This window comes from Ursus americanus, chromosome 2, assembly GCF_024610735.1.
Source record: "Ursus americanus isolate L20-20 chromosome 2, mUrsAme1.1.p, whole genome shotgun sequence".
NCBI lineage: Eukaryota > Metazoa > Chordata > Mammalia > Carnivora > Ursidae > Ursus > Ursus americanus.
In genome coordinates, this window is record NC_142128.1 from 22,144,976 (window position 1) to 22,171,451 (window position 26,476).

The window sequence follows — 26,476 nt, forward strand, 5'->3', positions numbered from 1 at the left end:
TGAATGGTCATGGCTGTGTGCCAATAAAACTTTATTTGTGGACACTGAAGATGGAATCTTATATAATTTCCATGAGTCACAAAAGAGTTATCTTCTGATCTTTTTAATCATTGAGAAAAGTGCAATAAAAAAATATTCCTAGGTCATGAGCAAAACCAGGATCTGGCCTGTGGGTTGCAGTTTGCTGTCCCCAACGCTCATCTCTGTAAGTGCTTAGAACAGCACCCAGCACACCGTTGCTGAGCTAACATTGAACACCTCCTGTGTGCTTCCCACATGTTAGGTATTATCATGTTGGAAAGTGTGAGTCCAAAAACGGTTGTCTGCGGTGGTTGGCTTGCTGGGGGGGGAAGTAGGGGTGCTCCTGGGAGGAAGAGAGGCTGAGGTGAGTTATCAGATGATCCTTTGTGCCTTGGGCCACAACTGGACAGGGGTGTCCAGCAAGGCCCTTTCACGGGCCTTTCTGTGCTTGGGTAAGGGGCCCAGGGCACTGGCTTAGCTGCCCAGAACATGGCCCCACCCCTGCCTTGAGGACCTCCTGTCACACCCCCAGACCTCCCTTTATTGCATTCTCTCCCCCTACACGCTCCAAGGACCTCAGGCCAGCTCCCTGCCTGAGGGCACAGAGGAGAGACCTTGCCCCAATGTCAAAAACTAAGAACAGTTTATTCACAAACAGCCCCAGCTCCAGGGCTGGTGCTTCTTCCTGGCTTTGGCACTAGGCAGTGGTTGTCTGCCCTTGATCCCTCACGTCATACCATTGGGCCCCAGCCCAGGCTGGAGGAGTGGGTGAAACTTCCAGCTTGGGGCTTTGAAGGAGTCTTTCTCTCTCTCAAGATCTGGTGAAAGCTCTGTCAGGCTTCCCTTCTGGCCTTCAGCCGGCCGGGCACCATTTCCTCAGCCCCCATCTCTCTCTGGAGCAGATGTGGGGCGGGGGTTGGGTGGCCGGATCTTTCTCACCCTGGACGGCTATGAGGGTGGCTGGGCAGGGTCCAATGGGTCCCCTGCACACACCCAAGTCCCATGTTGTTGGTCAAAGCCGACTTTTAGTCAATGTCTCTGAAAAGCCCAGAGGGGGTACCAAGGGTCCCCTCCATGTGCAGGAGACAAGGTCTAAGTTCTCAGACCGTGGCTGGGGTTCCTAGCTACGTCTCTCTTCACCTCCCTGCCTCAGGACTCAGGTGGTACCTGGGTGTCTGTGAGCTGGCTGGAGAAAGCCCTCTCCAAACGCAAGGTATTGTATCTGGGAGGTGGTGTGCCAGGCACCTGGGTCCCTGGGGCTGGAGGCAGGCGCAACGCGGAGGTGAAAGTGGGCAGGTCATCGTCTATATCGAGGCCCGGGTTGTCCTGGCCCTGAGGGCCAGGGGGAGCATGCCTCCGGGCCCACCACTCCTTGGCCTTCTGCCACTGGCGGCGGGCGATGATAGAGAAGAAGTCGATGAAGAAGACCTCAAAGATCTCAATGACACAGACGACAGAGCAGCTCATCCACAGGCCCAGCTGGCCACCAAAGTTGGATAGAAGCATCTCGATCTGCAAGGGAGGTCAAGCCACACCGTGAAGAAGGCCCCTCCTCCCAAGTTGGTCTCACACAGGGACCTCCAATTCCCAAGGGAGCCCCTGGCAAGTCCTAGCCCTAATGGGTTTGGAGGGCTTCCTATCCCCTCTTCCTCTGCCTACGCTGATTCCAGGCCTGGTTGGCCTATGGTGGCCCTACCAGCTCAGACTGGATTGCCAGCATCTGACTTTGCTCCCTGAGGCTGGGCAGATAGGCACATGTACAGACCCTGGGCAGGTCCCAGAAGGAAGCTACTCACGCTGTTGGCAGGGCTCTCCATGATGGATCTCTGGTTCAGGTCTTTGTAGAATATCAAGAGTTTGGCCAAGTCTGTCCTGCAGAAATTCCAACAGGGCGAAGGTGAGTTGGGCACCTTTGCATTCTACCAGATGACCAATCTTCAGCGTGATTGTCTCCCTCCTGCCCAGCCCCCAGCATGGCCCAGGCCCAGAGCTCCCCAGGGGTCCTAGAACCTGACCCCCGGGGCTCCTTTTGTGCCCTAGAGCACATCCCCAGCCTGGGCCTGGTTGTTCAGGCCATTCATTCCCTCCAAAACCATTTCCCACCCTCCAGACTAAGTCAGTCCACCCAGCTATACTCCCCTAGCACCCTGTTCTTCATTAAACCTTGACATTGCGGTTATTTGATTGCAATCTCAAACATGTACAGGACACACGCAGGTAATGTACACGAGCGAGGTAGGCTGGGTATGCAGAAGTGATAATGACCATACTAACAGTCAGCATTTATTGGACACTTGCTGTGTTGTCACCCACTCTTCCAAGTGCCTTATGTGAACTCACTCGTTTGATGCTCACAACAACCCTAGGTAGCTATGTTTTCATTGTCCCCATTTTACAGATGTGGAAACCAAGACCCAGGTTGGTTAAGTCACTTGCTCAAGAACGCACGCTCATAATTGGCAGATCCAGTATTCAGACCTGGATAAATCATGGCCTAGGCCATGACCAGTACCTTTGACAAAGCAAAACAGGGTAGGAAATTCCAGATTACAGCCACGGAGATGTTCAAACTCTTTGTCAACTGATAGGGGCACTAATCATTCATAGTAGTGCCGTGATCACTGGAATGAATGTAAACGGTTGCTTTGGCTAAACCGGCTTGCGGCGTCTGAGGATCAGCCTGAGTGCTTCGTGCATCGTAAGAAAGTGCTGTTACATGAGACTTTTATCTCATTTATATATATATATATATATATATATATATATATATATATATATATATATATATATATATATATATAATCTCAATGGAAAATCATTTTCATCCTGAGGGTTATGGTCAAAACATTTGAGAGCCCCAGGCCTAGTGCAGGGCCTGGCTCCCAACACGAGCTCGATTCAATAGTTGTTGAATAAGGAAAGAGTGAACCAACAAGGTTTGGCAGTGAGGAAGCAGGCGAGGAGGCTGAGGCCCAGGGCCAGCGGAGGCAGAGGAAACAAGGCAGGGGTCTGCTTACTTGTTGAGTTTTTTCTTTATTTGCTGGCCTTGGTCCCATGTGAGAATGGGCAGCAACCATTTCTGTGTTGGAGAAAGAAGGAATGACCTGGGGATACCTAGAGAGCCCAGGCCCAGCCCGTGTGCCTCCCTTTTAGCCTCTGCCCCCCCGCCCTGGCCTCCCCTGTGCATCTCCCCCGAGGTCAGAGGACCCATGTGGGACATCAGGCTCCGGGCCGAAGATGTGAGGGGAAAGACGGGGCAGGGTAACTTACCTCGGAAACCACAGATGGCCACTGTGCCAGACTGGTGGTCAGTGTCCACTCCTTAAAGCTAAGGGGGGAAGGGCACAGAGTGAGTGCGGGTGGCCCAGCCCAGCCCGGCCCTGTGTGCTCCGTCCCGCCAGGCCCACTCACCTGCAGGCTTCCCGGCACACTGCCTGGCAGCCCAGCTCCTCCCGGACAAAGGCCTGGTGCAGCTCATAATAGCAGTACACTGGGGGACAAGGCAGAGGGCAGCGTGAGCTTTGGGGCCACAGTGCTCTTCCGGGGGGGGTCAGCCATGGGGCCCCCAGAGTCTCCTTGTAATGATTTCTCCTCCCCTTTTCTACAAACACTGGTTCTCTGGAAACAAACGCTGCTCTGTCATGTTGAGAGACGGAATACCATGGAGGTTAAGGACGTACGTTGGGGGGTCAGCAGCACTGGCTTTGAGTCTAGCTCTGTTACGCCCTGGCTATGCGACCCTGGACAAGTTGCTTCTCTGTTCTGAGCCTCAGTTATCTGTTCTGTGAAAGGGTACCACCCGTGGCTCCTGCCTCCTGCAGCTGAGAGAGGTGGTCAGCTTCTCAGCACAGGGTGGGGTTCAGCATTTGGTCCTTAGAAAGTGGAAGGGCGCCTGGGTGGCGCAGTTGTTAAGCGTCTGCCTTCGGCTCAGGGCGTGATCCCGGCGTTATGGGATCGAGCCCCACATCAGGCTCCTCCACTATGAGCCTGCTTCTTCCTCTCCCACTCCCCCTGCTTGTGTTCCCTCTCTCGCTGGCTGTCTCTATCTCTGTCAAATAAATAAATAAAATCTTTAAAAAAAAAAAAAAGAAAGTGTAATTCAAGCCAGGCTTGAGGACAGGAGTAAAACTGCTTCACCTCTCTCTACCGACACCTCCCTCCTGCAAAAGGCCCTAGCACAGGCTGGTGGTGGGGCTGGGCTGACCCCACTGCTGGGGCGGGTCTCACTCACTCCAGTTGGGGTGCTGCTGATAGTTGCAGTAGTTGGCTGCTGGAGGCAGAGGCTGGTTATACTGGGCACACCCACATTTCTCCACCATCTTTGTCTGGAAGCACGAGTGAAGGCAGATCTGAAAGATGAAACCCAGGGGTTCCCTTAACCTCCTTGCGCGTGGATGCCAGAGAGCTCCCTCCCTCCACAGACTGCATCCAGGGGGCCGGCTCCCCACAGCTTTGGCGGACCGCATAAACGTGCCCCTCGTGGCACAGCGGACTGGGCCAGGAGTGGCCCTGGCGCCAAAGGCACCGAGGTAGAAAAGTGATTGAGAATTCAGATTAACTGAGAGGTGGAGAACAGGCTGAGCTGGGACTGGACCTGGGGCTGTCCTTTCTCAACCACGTGACTGCTGACATGGGTGGGGGGGGACACTGGAGCAGATGCCAAGAAACAGAGAGAAACATAGTTCCCAACTTTTCTGTTCTCAGGTCCAGTTCCTCCACACTGGATCCTTGGGGACCGTCAGTTACCACCATAGCCACAAATCTTATAGCATACGAGCTCATGGCAAGGGCTCTGAAGGCAGGCGACTCCAGTACAAATCCCAGGTTTGCCACGCTCCAGCTGTGTGACCTCAGGTAAGTTCCTTAACTTCTCTGATGCGCTTGGTTTCTTCACCGTTTGAAATAAGTATACCAGGACCTCCTTCATGAGGTTGTTGTGAGCAGGAAATGAATTGTTATAGGTAAGGTGTGTGTCCATGGTAGCCTCTCACTAAATACTATTCATGAGTGTCTTTCCACGAAGATGACCTTTTCTTTTCTTCTGGTCTTGAAGTCAGTTCGATTGTATCTCTATTGTAAGTAGACATTCTTCGACTAACAGTCTCTTTTCACTTAGCGGCCCTACCACCTCTCAGCTCAGCTCCAACGTAAGCTAGACGACGCAGTGTGTAGAAACACCTGCTCTTTTTTATTCTACTGGGAGGATTTTCATGAACTCTGAGCATCTCGGGAGGAGGGGAATTGCAGTCTCCCAGAATGGAAGAGAAGGCATAACGGATGATCGCACTCAAGGGTTGCCAATTCAAATGCTTTCGGGGGGCAGTGATAGAGGTAATACGCTAGGGGCTGGTGGGGACTCTGGGGAATGAGAACACATGCCTCCTTGAACAGGGCAATTCCACCTGCTCTTTACACTGCAGGGCTTTGGGCCCGAGGTTGCCAGATCTTATTTTTCAAGAGAAGCTTGAAATCTGGGTTTTCTTATGAAATTCCCTGACTTTTAGACCCCATTCTGGCCAGAAAAAAACTAGGTGTGCAGCCTGCAAGAGGCCTGGGGGCTGCCAGTTAGCAGCCCCTGATCCAAACCTACCTCCCCCTGTGATTGCTGAGGATGACATCACTTGCCCAAGGACATCAGTGAGCAAGGGGCATGAGGGGGCCCAGAGGCCGGGCTCCCATACCTCAGCCAGCGCCTCCCCCAGACTGCTTCTCTCCTGTCCCTCACTTGCCAAGGCCTATTTAGGAAGCTGGCCTGTCTCGGCTGTACATTGTGTTCCAAGCAAACCTCAATCAATCAATTCAGCTCTGGTTACAGACGGATTGAAGAAGACTGGAACCAGCTGGTGTTGTTTGTTCTTGAGGTCTTTGGATGAACCCCAGGAATTATCACCGGAGTTCCTGGTCCCAGACACACCCCAGCCTATAGATAACTGTCTCCTGTGTCCGGGCCACAACCCAGGGCTGAGTGCCCCCTCCCGCCCATACCTGGAGGGAATATGCAGCGTTGTAGATATTACTGATCGGCACGTCGCTCCCGTCCTCTGTGCACTGGCTGTAGGGCTCGCTCAGCTTGAAGGACTCCGTCTGTAATCACAGCAGCACCGTTCAGCCCTACCCCGCCCCAGGACCCAGACGGGACCACCGCTGGGAGCTGAGCATTAAGTCATTCATTCAACAAATATTTCTTGAGCACCTACTAGGTGGCTGGTGCTATTCTAGGCACTGTGGACTCAACAATGATCAATAGAGACAAGCTCCCTGCTCTCGTGGAGCTTACTTTCCAGTGGGGTTAGATAGATGGCCAAAAGGCAAATAAATGCCCAAGATAATTGGATAATTATGGCTAGTGATCAGTGAAACTGGGAAGAGGGACTGAGGACTTGGGGGGGAGGGGCGCAGTCTTTCCAAGAGTGATTGAGGAAGATGCCTTTGGGAAAGGGACATTTTGGCTCAACAAGGAATGGCAAGAAAGAGCTGGATTTGCTAAGAAGTGGAGGAAGGGGGTAAGGCAGAAGCAGCAGCAAAGGCTGATGTGGGGTAGGACCAGGCTGGCTGGAAAGGCAGCACGAGAAAGATGAAGCCAGAGAGGGAGGCCGAGGCCAAGCCTCCTATACCACACTGAGAAATCTGGATTTGGATTTTGAAATGGTAGTACGTCATCGGAGAAGCCACTGGGAGGGCGCAGGTGGGGAAAAAAGACCAGCAGTGTCTGTGTGCTTGGTGGGATTCTCCTCCCAGGGAAGGAGCCTTTTCCTACCCTCTTGTCTTCTTTTTTTTTTTTTTTTAAGATTTTGTTTATTTATTCGACAGAGATAGAGACAGCCAGCGAGAGAGGGAACACAAGCAGGGGGAGTGGGAGAGGAAGAAGCAGGCTCCTAGCGGAGGAGCCTGATGTGGGGCTCGATCCCAGAACGCCGGGATCACACCCTGAGCGGAAGGCAGACGCTTAACCGCTGTGCCACCCAGGCGCCCCTCCTACCCTCTTGTCTTCTGATCCCAGAAGCTGACTTGGAAAAATTGACTTTCTTAGAGAGGGCCAAGGAATGCCCAATAGAGTAGAATGATACGCTGATCAGAGGCGATGAGAGAATCGTAACTCACAGTTCAAAAACCTTATGAAATGATGTTTTATTGTGGTTTAGTAAGTGGCTCTAGCTTAATATTTGTCACTGCAAATAAACAATCCAGACAAGCAGATTTAAAAAAGAAGAAGAAGAAGAATGTCTCCCAGGGGCAATGATAATTGAATATAAACTGTGACCAGCTTATAGCCCGGTTCCTTGTTTTTTTGTTTTTGTTTTGTTTTGTTTTCTGAGAGTGGGAGAAAAGGGGAAATTGATGGCAGATTTGCGGGGCGGAAGAAAGTCTTTTTTTCCGTTGAAGAGTGGACAGACAGACAGAAAGATAATGGGGGGGGGAGTGGGGGCGGGTGGACTCAAGGAGTTTGACCTAGGTGGAAAATGTAGACATCTCAAGTAGCTGTAATCTCCTTCTATTTGTATTGTAATCCATCTGCTGACCATTAGTCGCCCTCAATTAACCTGCAGGAACCTCAAGGGCAATTAACAATGCCCATTTTAAAACATTTAAACAACAGAGGCAAAGGGGAAATAACCACGTGGGCTCCTCTGTTTCTTAGGAGAGGAGCAGATCTGATCTCAGATATACAGACAGACAGACAAGCGGACGGGCAAATACATACTCACACATTCCCTTTGCCCCGCCATCTCCCCTTCTCACTGACAGTGAAGAGTGAGCATCTTTCTGTGTCAGCACAAAATAAACAGACTTACTTCATTCCTCCGATAGCTGGGTAGCTAACAGATTTAGAGTCTTTAGAACATGCCAGGGCTGGCTGGGCACTGGGGCACAAAGATGCCGACAGTGGCTTCCCTGGAAGGCACTTCACCTCAGCACCAGCCTCTCAGCTTCCCCGAGGCTGCAGGCTCCCTGGGCAGATGTTCCTTCAAGCCCGTGGGTCCTGCTGAGCTGTCCACAGAGCCCAGCGTGTGGCAGCTACAGGCCCAGCCTGCCTGGGGTGTGTTGGGCAGGGGGGAGTACAAGATCCCAGCATCTAGGTGACAGGGTCCGTCTACTTGGATAAGCCTGTGCAGCTGGCAAAGGTGGCTGGACCTCCTTCTACTTTGAGGACCAACCCACGGGCCACTTCCAGAAGACACATGGTGATAAATCATCTTTTGACTTTTATGCTTCTGAGTCCTCAATGGCCCAGTCCTCCGTAACAACGCTGATTGAACTCAGAGCCCCTGGGTTATTCAGGTCGCTTCCTAAAGCAATGAGACTAGGGTGGGGTGGGGGGTTGGGGGTGGGGAGGTAGGGCAGATGGGGCAGGTACTCTAGTGCTCCCTCTCTGGCTTGCTCTCTTTTTCTCTCCCTCCCTTTCTCTCTCCCTTCCACCATCAGTTTTTCAGAACTGCTGGTCTGTTCCTGACCCCTAGGGACACAAAAATGAGAGCGGGTATATGTGTATGCGAATGGATGCAAGTTTTGTGTATATATGTGTGAGCACACATGCATGTCAGTGCATACATGTGTGTGTGTGAGGTGTGTGTGTGCATGCATGTGTGTGCATGCATGCATGGGTATATGTAGGCGTGATTAAGTCTATGTGAGTATATGTGTGGGCAACAGGGCCCATTTTTATCAAACCAGATCTTATCGGCTTCCTTCTTAGAATCTTGGGGGAGGCCAGCATTTGCACAGGAATCCTCAGCTTCTTAGATTTCATTTATTTATTTGAGAGAGAAAGAAAGAGAACATAAGGGGGCGAGGGGAGCGGGGGGTGGGGTGGCAGAGGGACAAGCAGACCCCCTGCTCAGTGGGGAGCCTGAGGCAGGGTTGATCCCAGAACCCTGAGATCATGACCTGGGCAAAAGTCAGATGCTTTGACTCACTGGGCTACCCAGGTGCCCCTCTGCTCACCTCTTTAAAGGTATAAACTGTGCCAGGGAAAAGCCCAGGTGGAAGCATGATGCCCTAGATGGAATTACGGGTGGTTTAACTCTCTTTTTGCTTCTGTTCTGTTTTTATATTGTAATATATAAAATTATACTAGAATATTTATAAATATTTATAAATATAATAAAATATTATAAAAATTTATAAATATTATAAAATTTATTTGTGTATGGAGAAAAGAAAAAGAATTAATATATGAAGTTAGGACTAGTGCTGACTCTTTAGAGGAAGTAGTGAAATCTATCTCTACTTCACATTCTGCAGAGAAAACATTCTAGTGAGTTAAAGTATTAATTGAAATAATAAAATAACTTGAAGGTAGCTCAATATCTGATCTCAAGGAAGGAAAATCTTCAATAAGCATGATGACTAAAGAAGAAAAATATTTTGACTCTGTAAACATTTGAAGTGTTTGCAAGTGAAACAGTAGCATAAAGAAAACTAAAAGGAAAGCACAAACCGGAAAAGATATTTACAACACATATGGCAAATAACTAGTACTCTTTCTATATATATAGAAGAGATCAACGTCTCATAAAGGAGGAAAGTGTCACCAAGGACAAGAAAAACTTTGCTAACCTCTCTTTTAGCTTCAAACCTATTTTTTCCTTTCCTTCACATCTCTTCTCTTAGAAATAAAAGTACAGTAACAGCCAATATTTTTGGAAGCACTGTTCTACATGCTTCACATGAATCAACTCACTGAATTCTCATCAGCCTATAAAGGCACATTATTATCAGCATCCCCATTTCACAGATGAGGTAACTGAGACATTGAGATTACACAACCAAATTGCAAAGCTGGGCACTTAATCCCTGTCATGCATATGCTTGTGAAAAGAGGTGTGCATGTGTTTTAAGATAAAAATGCACAGTAGGGTTTGCAATGACAGTGAAGTCTCCCCTCTCTCCAAGACCTGGTTCCACACTACCACTTCCTCATCTCCCATTCATGATCCAGCTCATTGTACTTAGGTTTCTATTCCACTCCTTCTGTGGAAAACTGCTCTGCCAAAAACCACCGGTGATCTCTTGGTTGTCAAACCCAGAGAGCACCTTTTGCCCTTTCTCTTGACTGACCTCTCATCTGCATTTGGCACTTTGGTCCATACCTTCCTTGAAACTCTCTTCTTTGATTTATCTGACACCAATTCTTTCTGGGTGCTGCTCCTCATTCTCTGCCTCTATTTCTCCATTTTCTCTCTGCTCAGCCCTTACACATTTGCATTCTGTCTCAGGTCTTAGGTGATGGCATTTATTTCCAAGTCTAGAATTATGCTAGATGCCCACCCCAACCCCCACCTCCATTTTTCTCCTGAGCTCCAGGTTCATAGCATCTCTGGACATTTTCCCCATGATTCCCCAAAGGCACAACAACTTGGGTATGTTCCTAACCGAAGTGATCATCCTCCCCCACAAACTTATCCCTCTTCTTGCATTCCCTAATTCTGAGCCTGGGACCTCCATCCACCCCACTGCCCAAGCCAAAACCTAAATATCAGTCTAACTTCCCTTATAGCAAGGTCTTTCCTCACTGACCTTGGTTGTCAAGCCCTGCTGCTTCCGTGCAATAGTACCTCTCAAATCCATTCACTTACACTCATCCCTACAGCCATTGCCTCAGCTAAGGGCCCCATTCTTTCTTCCTGGAATTGCTTTAAGTACACTGTCTCCAGTATCTTGATTACTTTATCTTAATTACTTTATCTTGACTACACTTCGCCAAAGACATTTCTCAGAAAGTTTCACTACTCAGCTTAAAATCCTTCCTGTGACCCCTTTGTAATTGCTTTGCCCTTTGTTTGGACTAGCCCTTCCTGAAACTCTTTGCCTGACACTTGCCCTTCAAGAATCTATCAGCTAGGAAGCCTTCACCAACAGTTGTTCCCAAACATCTGTACATCCATCCATACAGCCATCTAGCCATCCAACATTATTTATTGAGCATCTACTATGTTCTAAGAACTGAGCCTGGTAACAAGACAGAATGTCTCTGTTCCCATGGAGCTGGGAACTGTATCACGAAGCTGTGTGGTCTTAAAGATAAGATCTTTAAAGGTAGGTGTGCTGTTGTATTCATCTCTGAACATCTGGTGCTTTGGACACACAATCCCTCACTGAATGAAGGAAAATTTTTTAACCAACTGAGTCTACCAGCTTTACGTGCCTATCAAGAAAAATAAGTAAACAAAAAAATAAGAAAGGAAGGAAGTCTAGTTTGTTTGGACTTATTCTTGGTAACCCCATGTTGACCTCTTAATAATCCCTAAGATTACTTTTTGTTGTTCCAAATGGTCATAAATCAGAAAGAGAGCTGACTGACCCTGCTCTGTCACTTTGGTTTTATACATCTCAAATTAGGTATAGCAGAAAACCCACCCATGTCTTTGTTTACCCACCACTGTTAAAGAAAACATCTGCTTAACAAAACGGTGGGTATTCCTAAGCTCAGAGAAGGAAATCAGAGGGCAAAATTCCTTAGTTCTTGCACTTCTCCAAGCTTTTGATCCCCTCCTCCAAGCCTGCAGACACTGTGAGGGGTGGAAGGGAAGGATAGGGCAGAAGGATAGATAATAAAAATTTCTTAAAGGATAGGATGTACTGCAAATCCCAAGTCCTTATTCAGGGTGCAGATAAAACTGCATATGGGCAATGTTGAGTGAAAATGTTCCCTATTCCGATTTGGGAGCTTTGCAGTCCTGGTGAATAGAAGAATCAATGACCCAGATCCTTAAGTGGTACCCTAAAGTCTTTCCAAGCCACGGTTTCATAGCTTGGGGCTCAAAATTATTTGTGGGGGGAGGAACAATCTATATTCACACAGTCCAAGTTGGTACACAACACTTCTCATGTTGAAACAAACTTCCCACATTGGAACATGCCTCCCCAGCGTACCCAGGTTCCAGGCAACCATCTTGATTGTTTCTCTTGTCCAGAGTTGCCCATCTGATGTGGGCACGGAAGCCACAGATTTCCTCTGGAATGTCACCATGTACTCAGTTCATCATCTCGGCTGTCTCAGCTTAAATATTGCTTCCTTAGGAAAGCACTCCTTGAACTCCCCATTTCACCCCATTAAAAAAAGCCCTAGGTCAGCCATCCCCTGATAGGTTCTCATCCATCCTGCATTTCTCCTTGGTAGCACTGATGATGATTATAATTAATCATTTGTGCAATTTTTTGTTTGTCATTGATCCTCTCTGCCAGACTCTAAGCTCCAACAGGACAGCGACCGTGTCTTATGCTCTGATACGGTCCCAGTGTCCAGCACATAAAGACGCTCAGGAAATGCTTGTTGAATGGATAAGTAATGGATGGATATACAAGCCCAATGCTCACTATATCACTTTATAACCCAATATGAGGCCATCGCTTATAGCTGTACTAAAGCTGATGTCATTCTAGCCTTACTTTTGCTTAGGAAGACACACTTTGCTTCTCCTCTCATGTTGAACTACTCAGCTTTCTAAAGCTGAGGTTCCTGGGTTTTCTGCCTCTTGGGATAATCACCAGAGTTTGGTAAAAACAAAGATCTTGGGCTCATCTCTCAGAGATTCTGACAGTGGATCTGAGTCCAATGATCAGTCAGGTTTGAAAACCACTGCTCTTGAGGACAGATTTGCAAGGAATGAAGACGAAAGGTGGAGAGTTCCTGGCATAAAAAGACCTCAGTCCTGCAAACAAGAAGATTGCATAAGTAGTGGAATGTCTGGGGCACGCCCCTCGCCTTGCCCTTCTGCCTCTGTTGGGCATAGTTGACTCAGGGCTTGGAGTCTGCAGCCCGGATGTGCTTCTGGTGACAGGTAGGAGTGTTTTGAGCACCCGGTGAGATCAGAGAAGGTCAAAGAGTTGAGGGAGAAGGAGGTTTTTGATGAATGAAGTGAAATTGATGGAAGTATGATTGTGTAAATAGAGCTCCGATGGCCCAGTGACTTCCCATTAGCCATTAAGGAGTGGTTTACATGCCTCATCGACATTTAGGTGGCCCAGAAAGAAAGGTGTTAATCTGCTGTATTTATATTAGTGACAACTACAGTTAATGTCTGACGCTTTGCTCCTCATACAGTTTCCATAAATGCTAGTGTCTGTCTTTACAACAAGCAAGGTTCCTTCAGTTCTTCCCCAAAATGGCATCCTGTGTCCTCGTTCATCCATACAGAAGATACAAAGACAGCCTTTAGTAGAACTGCTGGACTGACCACTGCAGTAACTGTTAGCAAATCCAGGACTATGCTTCCTTTTGAAACGAACACACTTTTCCATAAGCTGCATCTTATTGGTTATCCTTGGGGGGAAAATCTGTTCTCCTTGCCACCCCTAGAGAAATCAGAACATTCTCTTACCAGGTGCATCCCTATGGAGGTGGCCATGGCAGGCTCGATCTCTGTTCCCACGTCCTCGATGAAGGGGTATTCATCCTGCCGATGGACAATCACCTTGGCCCCGCTGGAGGACACCAGGAAAGGGTTGTACTCCTCTTCGTTTATGTACAAGATGACCTGCAGCCCTGGGAAGAGAAAAGGCTACTGTGGTCAAAGGCCCGTTAAGCATTCCCTGGTGTAAGCCTACCTCTCCTGGTGCTCTGGGAGGCTCCAAACCAAGACTCAGGCATTTCCAACAAGTAAAAGGTGGGCAGGGCTAGACTAGAAGCTTCGTGGAGGAGAGGGGGTGAGGGATGGTGCCCGACTTGCTCACTGCTGTGTCCCCCAAAACAGCATCACTGCCACAGTTCTGCTGAGCAGTAAAGGAACTGCTACCCTGCCTGAGACATCCATCTCTACATGGTCCTTTGAGATGGGCGTTCTACAGAGCATCCAAAGGGACTTGCAGTGCTGTGGTTGCTTAAACCCTTATAGAAAAGCACCAATGGGATATCTGATCACTGGTCTAACTTCTCTCCATACTCCAGCTCCTACCCTTGCAGGGTATTCTGCGCCCAGCAGCCAGAGAGACTTTGAAAACTGGAAGTCAGGGGCACCTGGGTGGCCCAGTCAGTTGAGCATCCGACTCTTGGTTTTGGCTCCAGTTGTGATCTCAGGGTCAGGAGATCGAGCCCAGTGTTGGGCTCTGCACTCAGCGTGGAGTCTGCTTAAGACTCTCTCTCTCCCTCTGCCCCTCGGCTCCTCTGCTTCTCTGCCTCTCTCTCTCAGACAAATAAATCTTTATAAAAATTTGAAAATAAAATTGGAAATCAGAGCAGGTCTCTCCCTTGCCTGAAGCCCTTCAGTGGCATCTCATTGGATACATGGGAACTCCATGGAATAAAATCCGTAAACCTGACCGTGGCTGTCACACCTGCAGCGATGCAGCCCTGCCTCCGTTTCCCTCCTCGTCCCCCTGCCTGCTCCCTCAAGAAGCTCCGGACACACAGGACTGCTTTCTGTTTCCAGAGCACATCGAATTCATTTCCTTCTCCGTGTTTTTGTACTTGTTAGTGCCCTGAATGCTGTTCTGTGGGTCTTTTCACCCCTAACTAACTGTTCCCACAGATGCCTCCTTATTTGAAATAAAACCCCCATCCTGACCCCAGCACCCCCTTCTCTTTCACTACTTGATTTTCCTCATAGCCCTCATTAGGATTTATAAGCAGAAAATGTCTATAAGTTTGTTCATTCATTTGTTATCTGCCTCTCCCCACTGTAGTTCAAGCTCCCTTGAAGCAGAGATGGCATCTGTTTACCGCAGGGTCTCTGACACCTGGAAGAGGACCTGGCATACCGCAGGTACTCAATAAATGTTTGGCGAATGGCTGAGCAAATGAGCAGGGCCTCTATGGATTGAAGGAACAAAACTTCGAGAGTTCGGGGGCGCCTGGGTGGCTCAGTTGGTTAAGCGACTGCCTTTGACTCAGGTCACGATCCCGGGGTCCTGGGATAGAGCCCTGAATGGGGCTCCCTGCTCAGTGGGGAGCCTGCTTCTCCCTCTCCCTCTGCCGCTCCCCCTGCTTGTGCTCTCTCTCTCTCAAATGAATAAACAAAATCTTTTAAAAAAAGAAAAAAAAAGGAAAAAAGAAAACTTTGAGAGTTCATTCTGACTTCTTCCATTTGCAAGTAAAGGAACTGAAGCCCAGAGCAGGCAAGTGATTTGCTCAAGGTCACACAGCACATAGGTAGCAAAGCCAGGACTCTGCAACTCTTAGCTCCCAGGTCCCAGACTACTTCTTCCCACCAAAGAACGTGCCCTGATTTATGGTTTCTTGCAGACTTGGTGAGAATACAGACCACACAGTAGCAAAGGCTAGGTGTCCAACATGCTGTTTTCCTCTACGACAAGAACTTGCCTTTCCTTGTGGGAACATATCTGTATATCAAATCTTGTTCAATGTGCTCAGGACTTTGCACAAATTCCTTTTGTGGGTAAGTCAGGCCCATCTGTTCCTGCCTGCCCTACAAAGGTCACAGTAGTAGAGCAGTGGTAGTAGTAGGGTTGGAGGTCGTATCGGTATTATTGGTGCTGGATAGTAGTGGAATTGCTACTAACAGTAGGAATGCAACCACAACCAGCATTTATTGTGTGTTTCATGTGTGTTGAGGACTGAATTGTGTTCCCCTCCCTCTAAATTTGTATGTTGAAATCCTACCCCGTAATGCGACAGTATTGGAGGTAGAGCCTTTAGAGAGGTAATTAAGGTTAAATGAAGTCATAAGGCGAGCCCTGATCCCATAGGACTGGTGTCCTTATGAGAACAGGAGGCAATAACAGCGCTTGCTGTCTCGCTCGCGTGCTCTCTCTCTCTGCCTGTCACAGAGGAAAGGCCAGGTGAGGACACAGCAGGAAGGCAGCCACCTGCAAGCCAGGAAGAAAGGTCTCACCAGAAACCAAATTCACCAGCATCTTGACCCTGGGCCCCTCGCCTCAAGAACTGAGAGAACATGGGGCGCCTGGGTGGCACATCGGTTAAGCGCCTGCCTTCGGCTCAGGGCGTGATCCCGGCGTTCTGGGATCGAGCCCCACATCAGGCTCCTCTGCTATGAGCCTGCTTCTTCCTCTCCCACTCCCCCTGCTTGTGTTCCCTCTCTCGCTGGCTGTCTCTATCTCTGTCGAATAAATAAATAAAATCTTTAAAAAAAAAAAAAAGAACTAAGAGAACGTAAATGTCTGTTTTTCTGGCTGCTCGGTCTGTGATACTTTGTTATGCAGACTGATCCAGTGTGTGCCAGGACTTACTCGAAACACTGTACGTACACTAAGTCCTCTCAGTAACCTTAGAGCACACATATTATTATGATTCCCACTTTGCACGGGGTCACACGGTGAGCAGCAGAGCCGGGTTTTGGCTCCAGAATGCGTTATCTCAACCAAGATAAAGGTATGTTTGCCTCCCTAATCTCCTGTTCCGCATATCTGGGTTCAAGTCCGTCTGAAAGCTGCCTGCCCGGTGTTACTCATTCCAGCTACAAGCTCAAACCAGAGTGGTTTTCCAGAACAAGAAACCCCAGTGATGTCACCGTTGCGCTCTCTCTCTCTCAAAAGTGAAGAGGAGACGTCACAGAAAGGAAAACAGACACCGAAAAAGAAGGAGCCAGCACGGATGATGTAAATGCTGCACCGAAAGGGGAAATGGTGTCCCTGGTTTCTGGCCAGATGGAGAGGTCCTGCATTTCTGGAAGTCTCAGCACCCCAACTGTCCTGCTTCCAACATGCTCACTGTTGGTGCGGATTTCCTTACCATATTCGCTTCCCCCCATGGACGTGCTGAGGATGGTCTCGTTCTTTCGGTTGTTGAATGTGTAGCAATTCCCATACATTGGATGGTGGAAAAGCGTGAAGTTTCTATGAGGAAGAATACGGGTCAGGAGGAGCTCTGGTGGGAACTCTGCTCATGCATCTGAGCTGAAGACTGGATGGGCTGTGCTTAGGGGGCCCACTCTCTTTTATGGACAATGGATAATAGATATGACTTACTTCCTCTACCTTTCGTCTGATAAGCCACAAACAAAGCTGCTCGCCCAGGCTGACACATGCATGATGTAGGACTATTCTCTGCTTTGCTCCCCCTCTCAACCCTTTCATCTCTGCCTCCATCCCGACGTGGCACTCCTTGTGCCATATGCCTGCCCCCAAATTCCTCTACTTGTGAATTGCTCAGCCAACACTTGACATTTTTTCCATTCCAACACCAGAAAATGGTCCCCAGAGAAGGAACCACATCACACGCATCCTTACACTGACTTTAGAACCCAACCCTCAAGCAGACATGATTCCAATCACTCCGCTTCCTCAGGACCAATATATCTACTTACATATAGAAAGGCTTAGTGTTTAAAAAGAATGAAGTAAGCCTTTTGGTTAGGCAGGAACACTCTAGAATGTCCCATCACTGCTCAGTCACCACCAGGGGTCTGAGTGTTAACTTAAAGGCAGAAAGAGAGCTCACCCATCTGTACATAGGTCTTTCTTCTTTTCTCTTTCCCACCTTACCTTCCTTCCTTCGTCTCTTCCTCTGTGCTAGGCTGGCGGTTCTGAATTATCGGTGTGCACGATGGTGGGGTCCAAGGTTATACATACACCATCAACCGCTCTGTTTTTATGAGTAACTTAATGAGTTCAAGGCTATTTAGACTCCACACCATCTCTATCTTCCTCACTGACTCTCGAGCCTAGCTCCCATGTAAGCTTTTTTCCAAAAGGCGGCGTCAGTGAGAAGAGCACCTTTCCCTCCCAAGCCCTGCCAAGCTGAGCTGCAGGTGCAGGCAAGGGGCTCAGAGCTAAGAGAGCAGACTCCTGTCCTGACCTGGCATCGCAGGACACCCCGTCAAAGAGGCAAGTAACCAGCAGCTCCTCTGCGGAGTAGCTCATGTTGATCTTCTTCTCCAGAGGGACCTGGGCCATGATGTTCATGTAGTGCAGCTGGTACCACTCCTGGATGGCATTGACCCCCGAGCTGAAGGTGTAGAGGGCACAGTGGGATGTGTCATTTGAACACTGCGAATAAGAGGAGACAGGAGGCTGAAGCCATCGGCACCAGCACCGGCCTTCAGAAGGACAGTGAGGATGACGAACTGGCATCTAGACCAGACACTCCGGGGGAACAGGAGGGACACCTGAAGCAAGGATGGGCTTCCTCTTACTTCCAGGGGCTCAGAGAGATCAGCCTCAAGGACCAAGAAGGGGCTGAGAGGAGAACAGTCCCCCTGAATGACTCCCTGTGGCTGTTTACCGGATAAGAAGAAAAACCAGTTTCTTTAGCATCTCCAGATATCCAGGCTATGGTTGATTATTGCTACTGACTTCCCACACACCTCTAGCCATTTCCTATTCATGCAGCAGTCTAGAAATCTGGACGCTTGCCCAGACTCCGGCATGATTTCTCTGCAGGATCTTGGGCAAGGTGTTACAGCTCCATTATTTCACCCACCAAATGTTGGCTAAAATGCCACCCTTCCCAACCTCAGAGAGCAGTTGGGAGGACCAGCATTTAAAATGTATAATAATGAGAGCCTTATAGGGAGACTGTAGTATGTTTCAGATGTTCAATCACACAGAGTTTAGAAACTTTCAAATGGACAGACATTGAAGGGCTGATTTTGCTCTCAAGGGTTACGGAGCGGCTATCTCATGAAAATACCCGGGAAGACTTTGAAAAGTCTCAGTGAATAAGAGAAAGGGCCATTTTTTTTTTTCTGGATTTGTAGCTGGTGTTCTGAGGTCTCACAATTGGCAAGCCAGGCATTAGGTATAGAAGAGGTGTCTCATCCTACAGAGGTGTCTGGGGCACAGAGAAGTAGGGTGATTGATTGACTTTGCCCAGGACACTAATGGAATTCGATTTTGGTGAATGGCTGTCTGTTCAGAGCCCCTCACACGGGACCAAGAAGGAGAGCTAGAAGGTCAGGTTACGGCACCTCACAAAGGCACGTACTGCAGGGAATGTCGGGTATTTCTGCTGCTTATTATCTATTTTATTCCTTCGGGGGTCTGCACCCTAATTTTGCTTTGGTGGAGTGTCCTTTCCCCTGTTGGTACAGTCTGATGAGGCTGTCCACCATGATGCCTCGCCCTCTGTTAGCCATTAGGTGACCCAAACTTGGTCAATCAGATAGTCCCAAGATAGGATTTGAATCGTCTTTATGGATGGATTAGCAAAAAGCCTAAAAATAGTTGAAGTTTATTTAATACAGCAGCCATACGTGAGATGACTCCACCATTTCTTGCCACCTAGATCCCTGGATCCTCCCTAATTTCTGTCTTTTGAGAGGCCTCCATGAACTACTGGTCCCTTTGTAAGACATTTTTTTTTCCTCTTAATATTGCCTGAATCAGGGTCCTGGGATCGAGCCCCGCATCAGGCTCCCTGCTCCTCTGGGAGCCTGCTTCTTCCTCTCCCACTCCCCCTGCTTGTGTCCCCTCTCTCGCTGGCTGTCTCTGTCAAATAAATAAATAAATAAAATCTTAAAAAAAAATGGCCTGAGTCCGTTTTAGTTGCTTGCAGAAAATTCACCCTTAACTGGGTGTATTTCTTTGGGCAGGACCATGGGGACGGTGGCAAAGAAGAAACCTCCCTGGACCCACCCCCTCCGGCCCACCTCATGCCCCCCAGCTGTGAGGACGTGCATCTCACCAGTTGGAATCCCACCACCTCCTTAGACGCGTGCACATCCATGGCATCCGACGCCTTGTGAATGATGCGCCCACTGAATTTCCGCTTCCGCCCTGTGAGGAAGTCCCTGACCTCGCCGGTCTCATCCTGACTGAAAGCCATCAGTGGGACCAGTTTGAGGAATTTGGGCCGTGTGCCCTCCCAAGCCGAATTCCAGGACTCTGCCTCTCGGCGTTTTCGAGACGTATTATCCGGAAAGCCATACAGGGTCTTCAGAGCCACTCTGGTCTCCTGTTCCAAGTCAGCTAGAAGGTCCCGCACCACACTGTACCTGCCAAGGTGGGAAGGAGGAGTCAGGGAAAGGGGAAGCCCCTTTGACAGAGTGCTGGCACTTCTCCCCTCTGCTTTCCATCAGTGGATGTCAGCCCTGGGCCCACTTCTACCCTGCTTCCTTGGCCAAGGAGACCAAGCCTTTTACGATTTGCCCCATCCAAAGTGACTGTTGGCTTAAGTAAACGGTGACCCTTGCGTGACTTCTCATGGCTTCATTTCTGCCACTACCATCTGCTTGCTCTCGGGGTGTGTTGGTGAGTTTGCCCCAACCAGCATTTCTGGAGTGGTGACTATCAGGTGCCTCCCATAAACCAGCCCCGGTGAGGACAATTACAGTGCAGACAATACCTGCTAACTAGAAGTCTGTCCAGGGGACAGGCTCCGTCTCCACCAAGCTCACTTGGCCCTGCCCTCGGATTCCCCTTGAATCAGTGCTGGGAGGGAAGAGGTAGAACCGTCACCTTGACAGCCCCCAAGAACACAGAAGAATGATACAAAACGTAACCACATGAAGCACAACACCATCTTTAAATTCTCATAATGCAAGTAGTTCTGGTCTCCGTCCTAACTGCCCCCCTCTCTCCTCTCTCTGTCCCTTGCTCCGTGACTAGGCGGCACAGAATGGTGACTGAGTGTATAAATTCCAGGGCCAAACTACCTGGGGTCCAGTTCCCCATGCTGGTTCTGGATTTGTGACCTTGGACAAGTCATTTTAGCCTTTTGGTGCCTCGGTTTTCTCACCTGTGAAATGGGATTGCTGCAGAGATTCCATGAGTTTATCTTGTGTGTGTGTGTGTGTGTGTGTGTGTAAACATTCACTATTAATTTTATTAGTGGAATTAACATTTGTTAATATTTCACTCCTCCACCACAACTCAGCTCCACTAGGACAAAGACTGTTGGGTTGTTCAGTTCTACGCCCCAGACTCTCACACACTGCATGACAACTTATCTGATTATGGAATAAGCGATGGATGGAAGAGAGGGAGGGAGGGACAAAAAGACTCTGGGGTGGAGAATGAGTCTTAGACTTGATTTTGATTTTGACCAGTTGGTTTCCTTTGATACTCTTCCTCCCCTGCTCCCCCTTCTCTCCACACCCACACCTGCTCAGACAAATTCTGCCAGATTCTGACCAGCCTCACAGATCAGTTTTCAATAATCCTGAGCAGGACTCCAGTGACCCATTTAGAACAGGCCCCGTGGCAGACAATAGAGCAGGACCAAGGGTTGATCCTGCCCAGAGCCCGGTGATCTCAATTAGTGGGGCAGGGTTCACTCAGATGAGGGTTTGGGGCAGCTGAGATGCTTCCGGAAGTCACCTGGGTGTCACTTCTGAGTCAGCCTCCAGCTCACATTTTGGGGAGAGTGAGGTGTAAGCTTACAGGGCTCAGGGGAAATGGCTAAGCTGGGCTGTGTGTGGGGGGGGTGTGGGGGGGTGTGTGGGTGTGCTCATGTGCAGGTGCCGGGGGGGGGGGGCTAGCCCATTCCAGGCCCAACCTCCAAGTGAAACTGACCCCTACGCCCTCCCCCTCCTGCACATCTTGAACTAGCCCATCCTCAGGAGCAGCTGATAGACAGAAAACTTGGTACAGATTTAGGACCTGGGAGAGGGAGTTTACCAAGGTTGGCAACGAATTCAGATTTCTAAAAAGCATGTCTGTGGGCTGGCCCGTGGCACCTTGGAGAGGGGCTGCGGCCCCCACCCCGTAGCCCTGCTCCTGCCTCTTACTTGTAAGGGTTGATGTTGCAGATGGTGACAGCAGGAAAATCCAGCTTCTGGAAGTGGACTTTGATGGAGACAGAGACGGTGTAGAAGGAGGCCACGAGGAGCGCACACTGCCAGAAGATCAGGGCCACGGCGGTGAGCGTGAACAGAATCCAGAGCAGGCGGCGCAGGCGGCCACGGGACACGACGATGCGGCGGCAGCCGTGGGTGTTGGTGTTCAGGCAGTACCACCGCATCAGCTCTTTGATTGTAGGCGCCTGGGGCCCCCTCACCGGCAGATTCTTCTTGATTTTGGCTTTGATCTTCTCTCCAGGAGCCATGGCGAGGCTGGGACGTGGACACTGGGCAGGGGTGGAGAAGAAAAGCAGGTGAGCTCACAGCTCCCTCCTCCCCGCCGGGCTGGCCGGTCCCTGGAGGCCAGACTCTGGGAAACGCCAGTCCATGTGCCCTCAGAGGCCACCTTCCTTTTTCCCTCTGGGGTCTGGACAAGTCTGCATTCTGAGGTCCCGGCCCCTTTTCCAGGGAATTTGGTTTTTTGGTCACAGTAGCTGCCAAAGGGTGGCCTCCTCTTGCGGGCCCCAGGCCCAGCCCTGCGTGGGGGCTGGGTGGGGTTTAACCCATGAATCACTGGACAGGTTTGAAGAGCCTTTCCCCTGGGTGCCTGGAGCAGGAGCCCTCCACACCACTTTTATCACACTCTGCCCTATTTAGAGCATGGCCACCCGCCCCTTTGCACTTCCCTCAACCTGCCCCCTCGAGGGCAGCATTCCTATCTCTCTTAAACCCCCCATGCCTAGCTCAGTGTCTCCCCGAGCAAGTGCCCTACACTTCTCTTCCGACAGATACGGCCTGCTAAGAGAATTGCTTGGCAGCCAACTGAGATCCTGTTCGGTCCGCTCCCAGCTGCGTTTTCCAGACTTTCCCCCCTCTGCTTTCCCTGCAAGTAGAGTTTCTGTTTCATTTCTGTTTAACTCCATCTCTTTACAGTCAAGCATTAGGTGTTTCTAGAGCAACTTCTAAACAATAGCCCACAACTCTTGGCCACTTAATATTTGCCAGGCATTGTGCCATATTTCCTTGATTCTAAGATATCACTAATTAGGGGAATACGCTTTGATTCAATAACAGCTTTGTTTGGGGGAAAGTGTTGGAAAGCAAATTACCACATTCATCAACGTACACGATGCATTTCAGTTACAGAAACTTTACAACCTGGAACAACTTTCTTTTTTGAAATGAACTAATATGCGTGTATTGTATATTATATATATTGTCTATACACAGGGAGAGTCGTCTCATGGTTATAATATATAAACTCTCATTAGTCTCATAAATATATAGTCTCTCTCTATATATATACACATATAATCTACATATTCTGTGTTTCAAGAAGTCCAGAGACATAGAGTAGTTTGTGCAAGACCACACTGCTAGCACGGGGAGGAACTGGATTAGAACCGTGCAGCCTTCTCCACCATGATATATCACGGGGCCTGGTGTTGTGCTGGGTGCTGCCCCCTCCCCAAGGAAGAGGGAAAAAGGGGATCCTGAGCTGTTTAATTTCCAGACTTGGATAGTCAATGTAACCACCTCCCAACAGTTGTGAGTACTGGTAAAGGGGGAGGGGAGGTATATGGAAACTCTTCCTCCTATGCCTACCATTGGTGACAGAGGCAAAGGAGGGTATACCTTAATTTGGAGTAGGATATACAGGGTGGTCCCCATGCCCCCAGAGGGCCTATGTCTGGGACAAGGACTTTAGTTTGCCCCATCACGTTCTTCGGGTAGGAATCTGGACTTCAGGAGTTATATTTTCTCCACCCTGACCCCATGGGATATTGTCCAAATTTGGGAACTGGGGCAAAGTTGGGAGGCTTTCAAGTTTATGGTGCTAGTGGGTTTCAGGTTTATGATGTAAAGGAAATAAGTGCTGGGGGAGAAGGGGGGCAAGGGAGATGTCCAGAGGCAGCCACCTCTCACAAACAGCGCCCCCTCCCAGACACATATGACCTTACTGGGACGGAGAAAACCCTCTGGGCCCTCAAAATTACGCTGTTAGCCTCTTGGCAAGAGGAATGTACATTATTTTATCATTGAAAATATTTCTCATCCCCACCTCTTCTCTCTCTACAATCTAAAAGCAAAAAAGTTAACAAGTTTGTTTGTTTGTTTGTTTGTTTTAAAAACCTGGGTCCAGGGGCGCCTGGGTGGCTCAGTTGGTTAAACATCTGACGTTGGCTCAGGTCGTGTTCTTGGGGTCCTGGGATCGAGCCCCACCTTGGGCTCCGTGCTCAGCAGGGAGTCTGCTTGTCCCTCTGTCCCTCCCCCCATTTGTGCTCTCTCTCTCAAATAAATAAATAAAATCTTTTAAAAAATAAAAAATGAAAACCTGGGTCCAGGTTCAATTTCCTGTCAAATAAAACTGCAACCCAAGGGAGGATTTCTTCTCTGGCAACGTTTAGAATCACAGATTCTGGGCTCTCCTGTCTCTAACTCTCCTCACTGAAGACAACCCCTGGGGTCCCTCTGACCCATCAGGTCCTTCTCCAGGACTGACCTTGAACCCAGTGGGTCAGCCACCCAGGTCAGTGAAGCTACAAGTGAAAGAAGGGAACCCATCTTGCTCATCACAAAACAGATAAATGTTCACACAAACAGTGTTTCAACTTCAAAGCAAAGCAAGGTTGTGGTTACTATTAGGTTGTGCTGCTTGATTAAACATGATGCCTTTTGGAAGAAGTGGTAGCTGACACCAAACACTCACTCTTTAAAGTACTTTACAGCTATTAACTCAGTTCATTTCCACCATCGATTTCTGAGGTAGGCATCCTTATTCCCCCATTATACAAATGAAATGGAGACCCTGAGAAGTTAAGTGGTTTGTCCAAGGTCACACTAGAAAGTGGCTGAGCTGGGATTTGAACTCAGGAGTCCACTCTCAACTACTAGCTGTGCTGCTCCTCCAGTAGTAATAGTAATGACAACAATAGCAACAGCAAGAATAGAGGCTATTATTTATTGTTCCCTTGGTACTTCCAGCCCACCTATGCAGCTCTTTTCACACAGTACCTATTTAATGCTCATAATTGTATGAAGTACTAGTACTGTGCCCATTTCACAGAGGCTGGAAACTGAGGTGCAGAGTGATTAGATAACTTGCCCTAAGCCACACAGATAGCAAGATTCAAAGGATTTTTTTTCCTTCAAATTCCAGGACTGCTCCTGACCGCGATTCTCTATTGCGTCCCGCTGGCTCACCCCCGACCTCGCCTATCTCCCAGGCCCCAGGAAGGGACCCTAAGCCTCAGGCTCTGGGCGCGGGACCCGAGCTCCTACCCGGCGACTCCGGGCCCCCTGCACACCCCGCACAGAGCAACCGCACGCTGTGCTGCGGCAGAAGTCAGCCTGCTGAAGCCGCGGGAGAGAATCCAACCCGATTCAAGTGTTTGCTTCTCTCTGCAACCACAGTCACCCCAGAGAAAACATTCCAGAAGGTAAAGGCAACAATCGCGGTCGAGTCTAACCAAGGCCAAGAAAGGGGGCTGAACAGGGGGCTGGGCGGCTAGACAAGGCAAGGCGCGGCCCCAGATCCCGGGAGTCTCGGACCTTGTTCCTGAGTAGCCCAGAAATGCCTATCGCCCCAACTCCGTGTCCCGGGCCATGGCGTGGGCGACGCCAGAGAGCTGGCTGGACCGGGATTGACCTGGGAAGGTGTCCCAGCATCCCAGCCACCGGGAAGCAGCCCCGGGCTGATGCCAGCTCCGCCGCCGACCGCGCGGATCGTGTCCGAGAAGCCACCCGGCCCCGCGGCCGCTCCGGTGCCTGAAAGACCCAGACTCGTGCCACCCGACCTTACTCTAGGCTCACCTCGCTCAGTTTCGAAGAGTCTGAGGCTCTCGTGCGCGCGATCCGTCTGCGATCTGTTCGGCTCCGCGTACAGCGAGAGCATCCCGCAGCCGCCGCAGCCTCGGGCTCTTGTGGGCAGGACCTGGGCCCCGCCCCTGGAGCCCCACCCCCTCGGGGCCGCCCTCACCTGCCCAGGTGTGTTCCACAGGAGGCCCAGGATGCGCCAGCCGCGACTCCGCAGCGCCCCCTGCCACCCTGAGGCCGCTCTGCGCCCCGGTGCGTCCAGCCAGGTGCCTTGCGCGGGCGCAGCGCAGTACCTGCTGCCTCCCTGAGGCCACCCAGCACCCTGCATTTCCTCTGGGTCTGCGCGGCACCTTCCACCAGCACTTCACAGCGCCTCCTGCCGCCCTGTTAGTGCCCGACACCTTCCGCTCTGGTCCAGTTGGGCGCCCTTCCACCCCAGCACCAGGAGAAATCCCAGGCGGCCTCTTACCCCGGGCTCCCTACTGACCTGGATCATGAAACTGCTTCAGTGCCCACCTGCGTCTGGCTGTGGGCAGCAGGGTCTTTGCAGACAGGTCGCTTATCCTTTGGTCTCTTCAGCTGCCTTTTCATAACGACTCACAGATAGCTGTTAAGAAAGCTTAGAAAATTGCAGCTGGGGGGTGCCTGGGTGGCTCAGTCGATTAGGCATCTGCCTTTAGCCCAGGTCATGATCTCAGGGTCCTGGGATCGAGCCCTGCATTGGGCTCCCTGCTTATCAGGGAGTCTGCTTCTCCCCCCCCCTTCTCTCGCTCTCTCTCAAATAAATAAATAACATCTTTAAAAAAAAAAGGAATGAAAGAAAAGAAAATTGCAACTGGAAGGGATCATAGAGACATCTCGGTCACAGCCCTTTAGAGTAGGGAAGAAACAGGCCCAGAGAAAGGAAGCATTCTGTTCTCACGCAGAACTTCTCAGACTTCAACGTGCATACAGTCACTGTGGATCGTGTTAAAATGCAGATTCTACCTCTGTGGGCATGGGGT

At 49.8% G+C, this 26,476-nt stretch overlaps 1 protein-coding gene across 1 annotated transcript; it reads right to left on the reverse strand.

Annotated features, from left to right (window-relative positions):
- On the reverse strand, nt 1-25,573 carry SCNN1G (sodium channel epithelial 1 subunit gamma). Its single transcript, XM_045776450.2, has 13 exons — nt 25,470-25,573; nt 21,606-21,943; nt 19,562-19,871; nt 17,735-17,925; nt 16,670-16,773; nt 13,344-13,507; nt 6,007-6,105; nt 4,253-4,370; nt 3,433-3,511; nt 3,292-3,349; nt 3,039-3,100; nt 1,818-1,893; nt 1-1,533 (listed from the first exon to the last, which is right to left on the reverse strand). The coding sequence occupies exons 2-13, from the start codon at nt 21,920-21,922 to the stop codon at nt 1,171-1,173; spliced, it is 1,941 nt and encodes a 646-aa protein (XP_045632406.1). The 5' UTR covers nt 21,923-21,943; nt 25,470-25,573; the 3' UTR covers nt 1-1,170.
- Between the last annotated feature and the right edge of the window lie 903 nt (nt 25,574-26,476).

Bases quoted from the DNA above. Each gene is read 5' to 3' on its own strand.
- SCNN1G (XM_045776450.2), bottom strand. From the start codon at position 21,922: ATGGCTCCTGGAGAGAAGATCAAAGCCAAAATCAAGAAGAATCTGCCG. The intron at 13,508-16,669 runs GTAAGGAAATCC...TTCTCTTCCCAG, and splicing joins CATGGGGGGAAGCGAATATG to GGCTGCAGGTCATCTTGTAC. The intron at 3,101-3,291 runs GTAAGTTACCCT...TCTCCAACACAG, and splicing joins GGCCATCTGTGGTTTCCGAG to AAATGGTTGCTGCCCATTCT.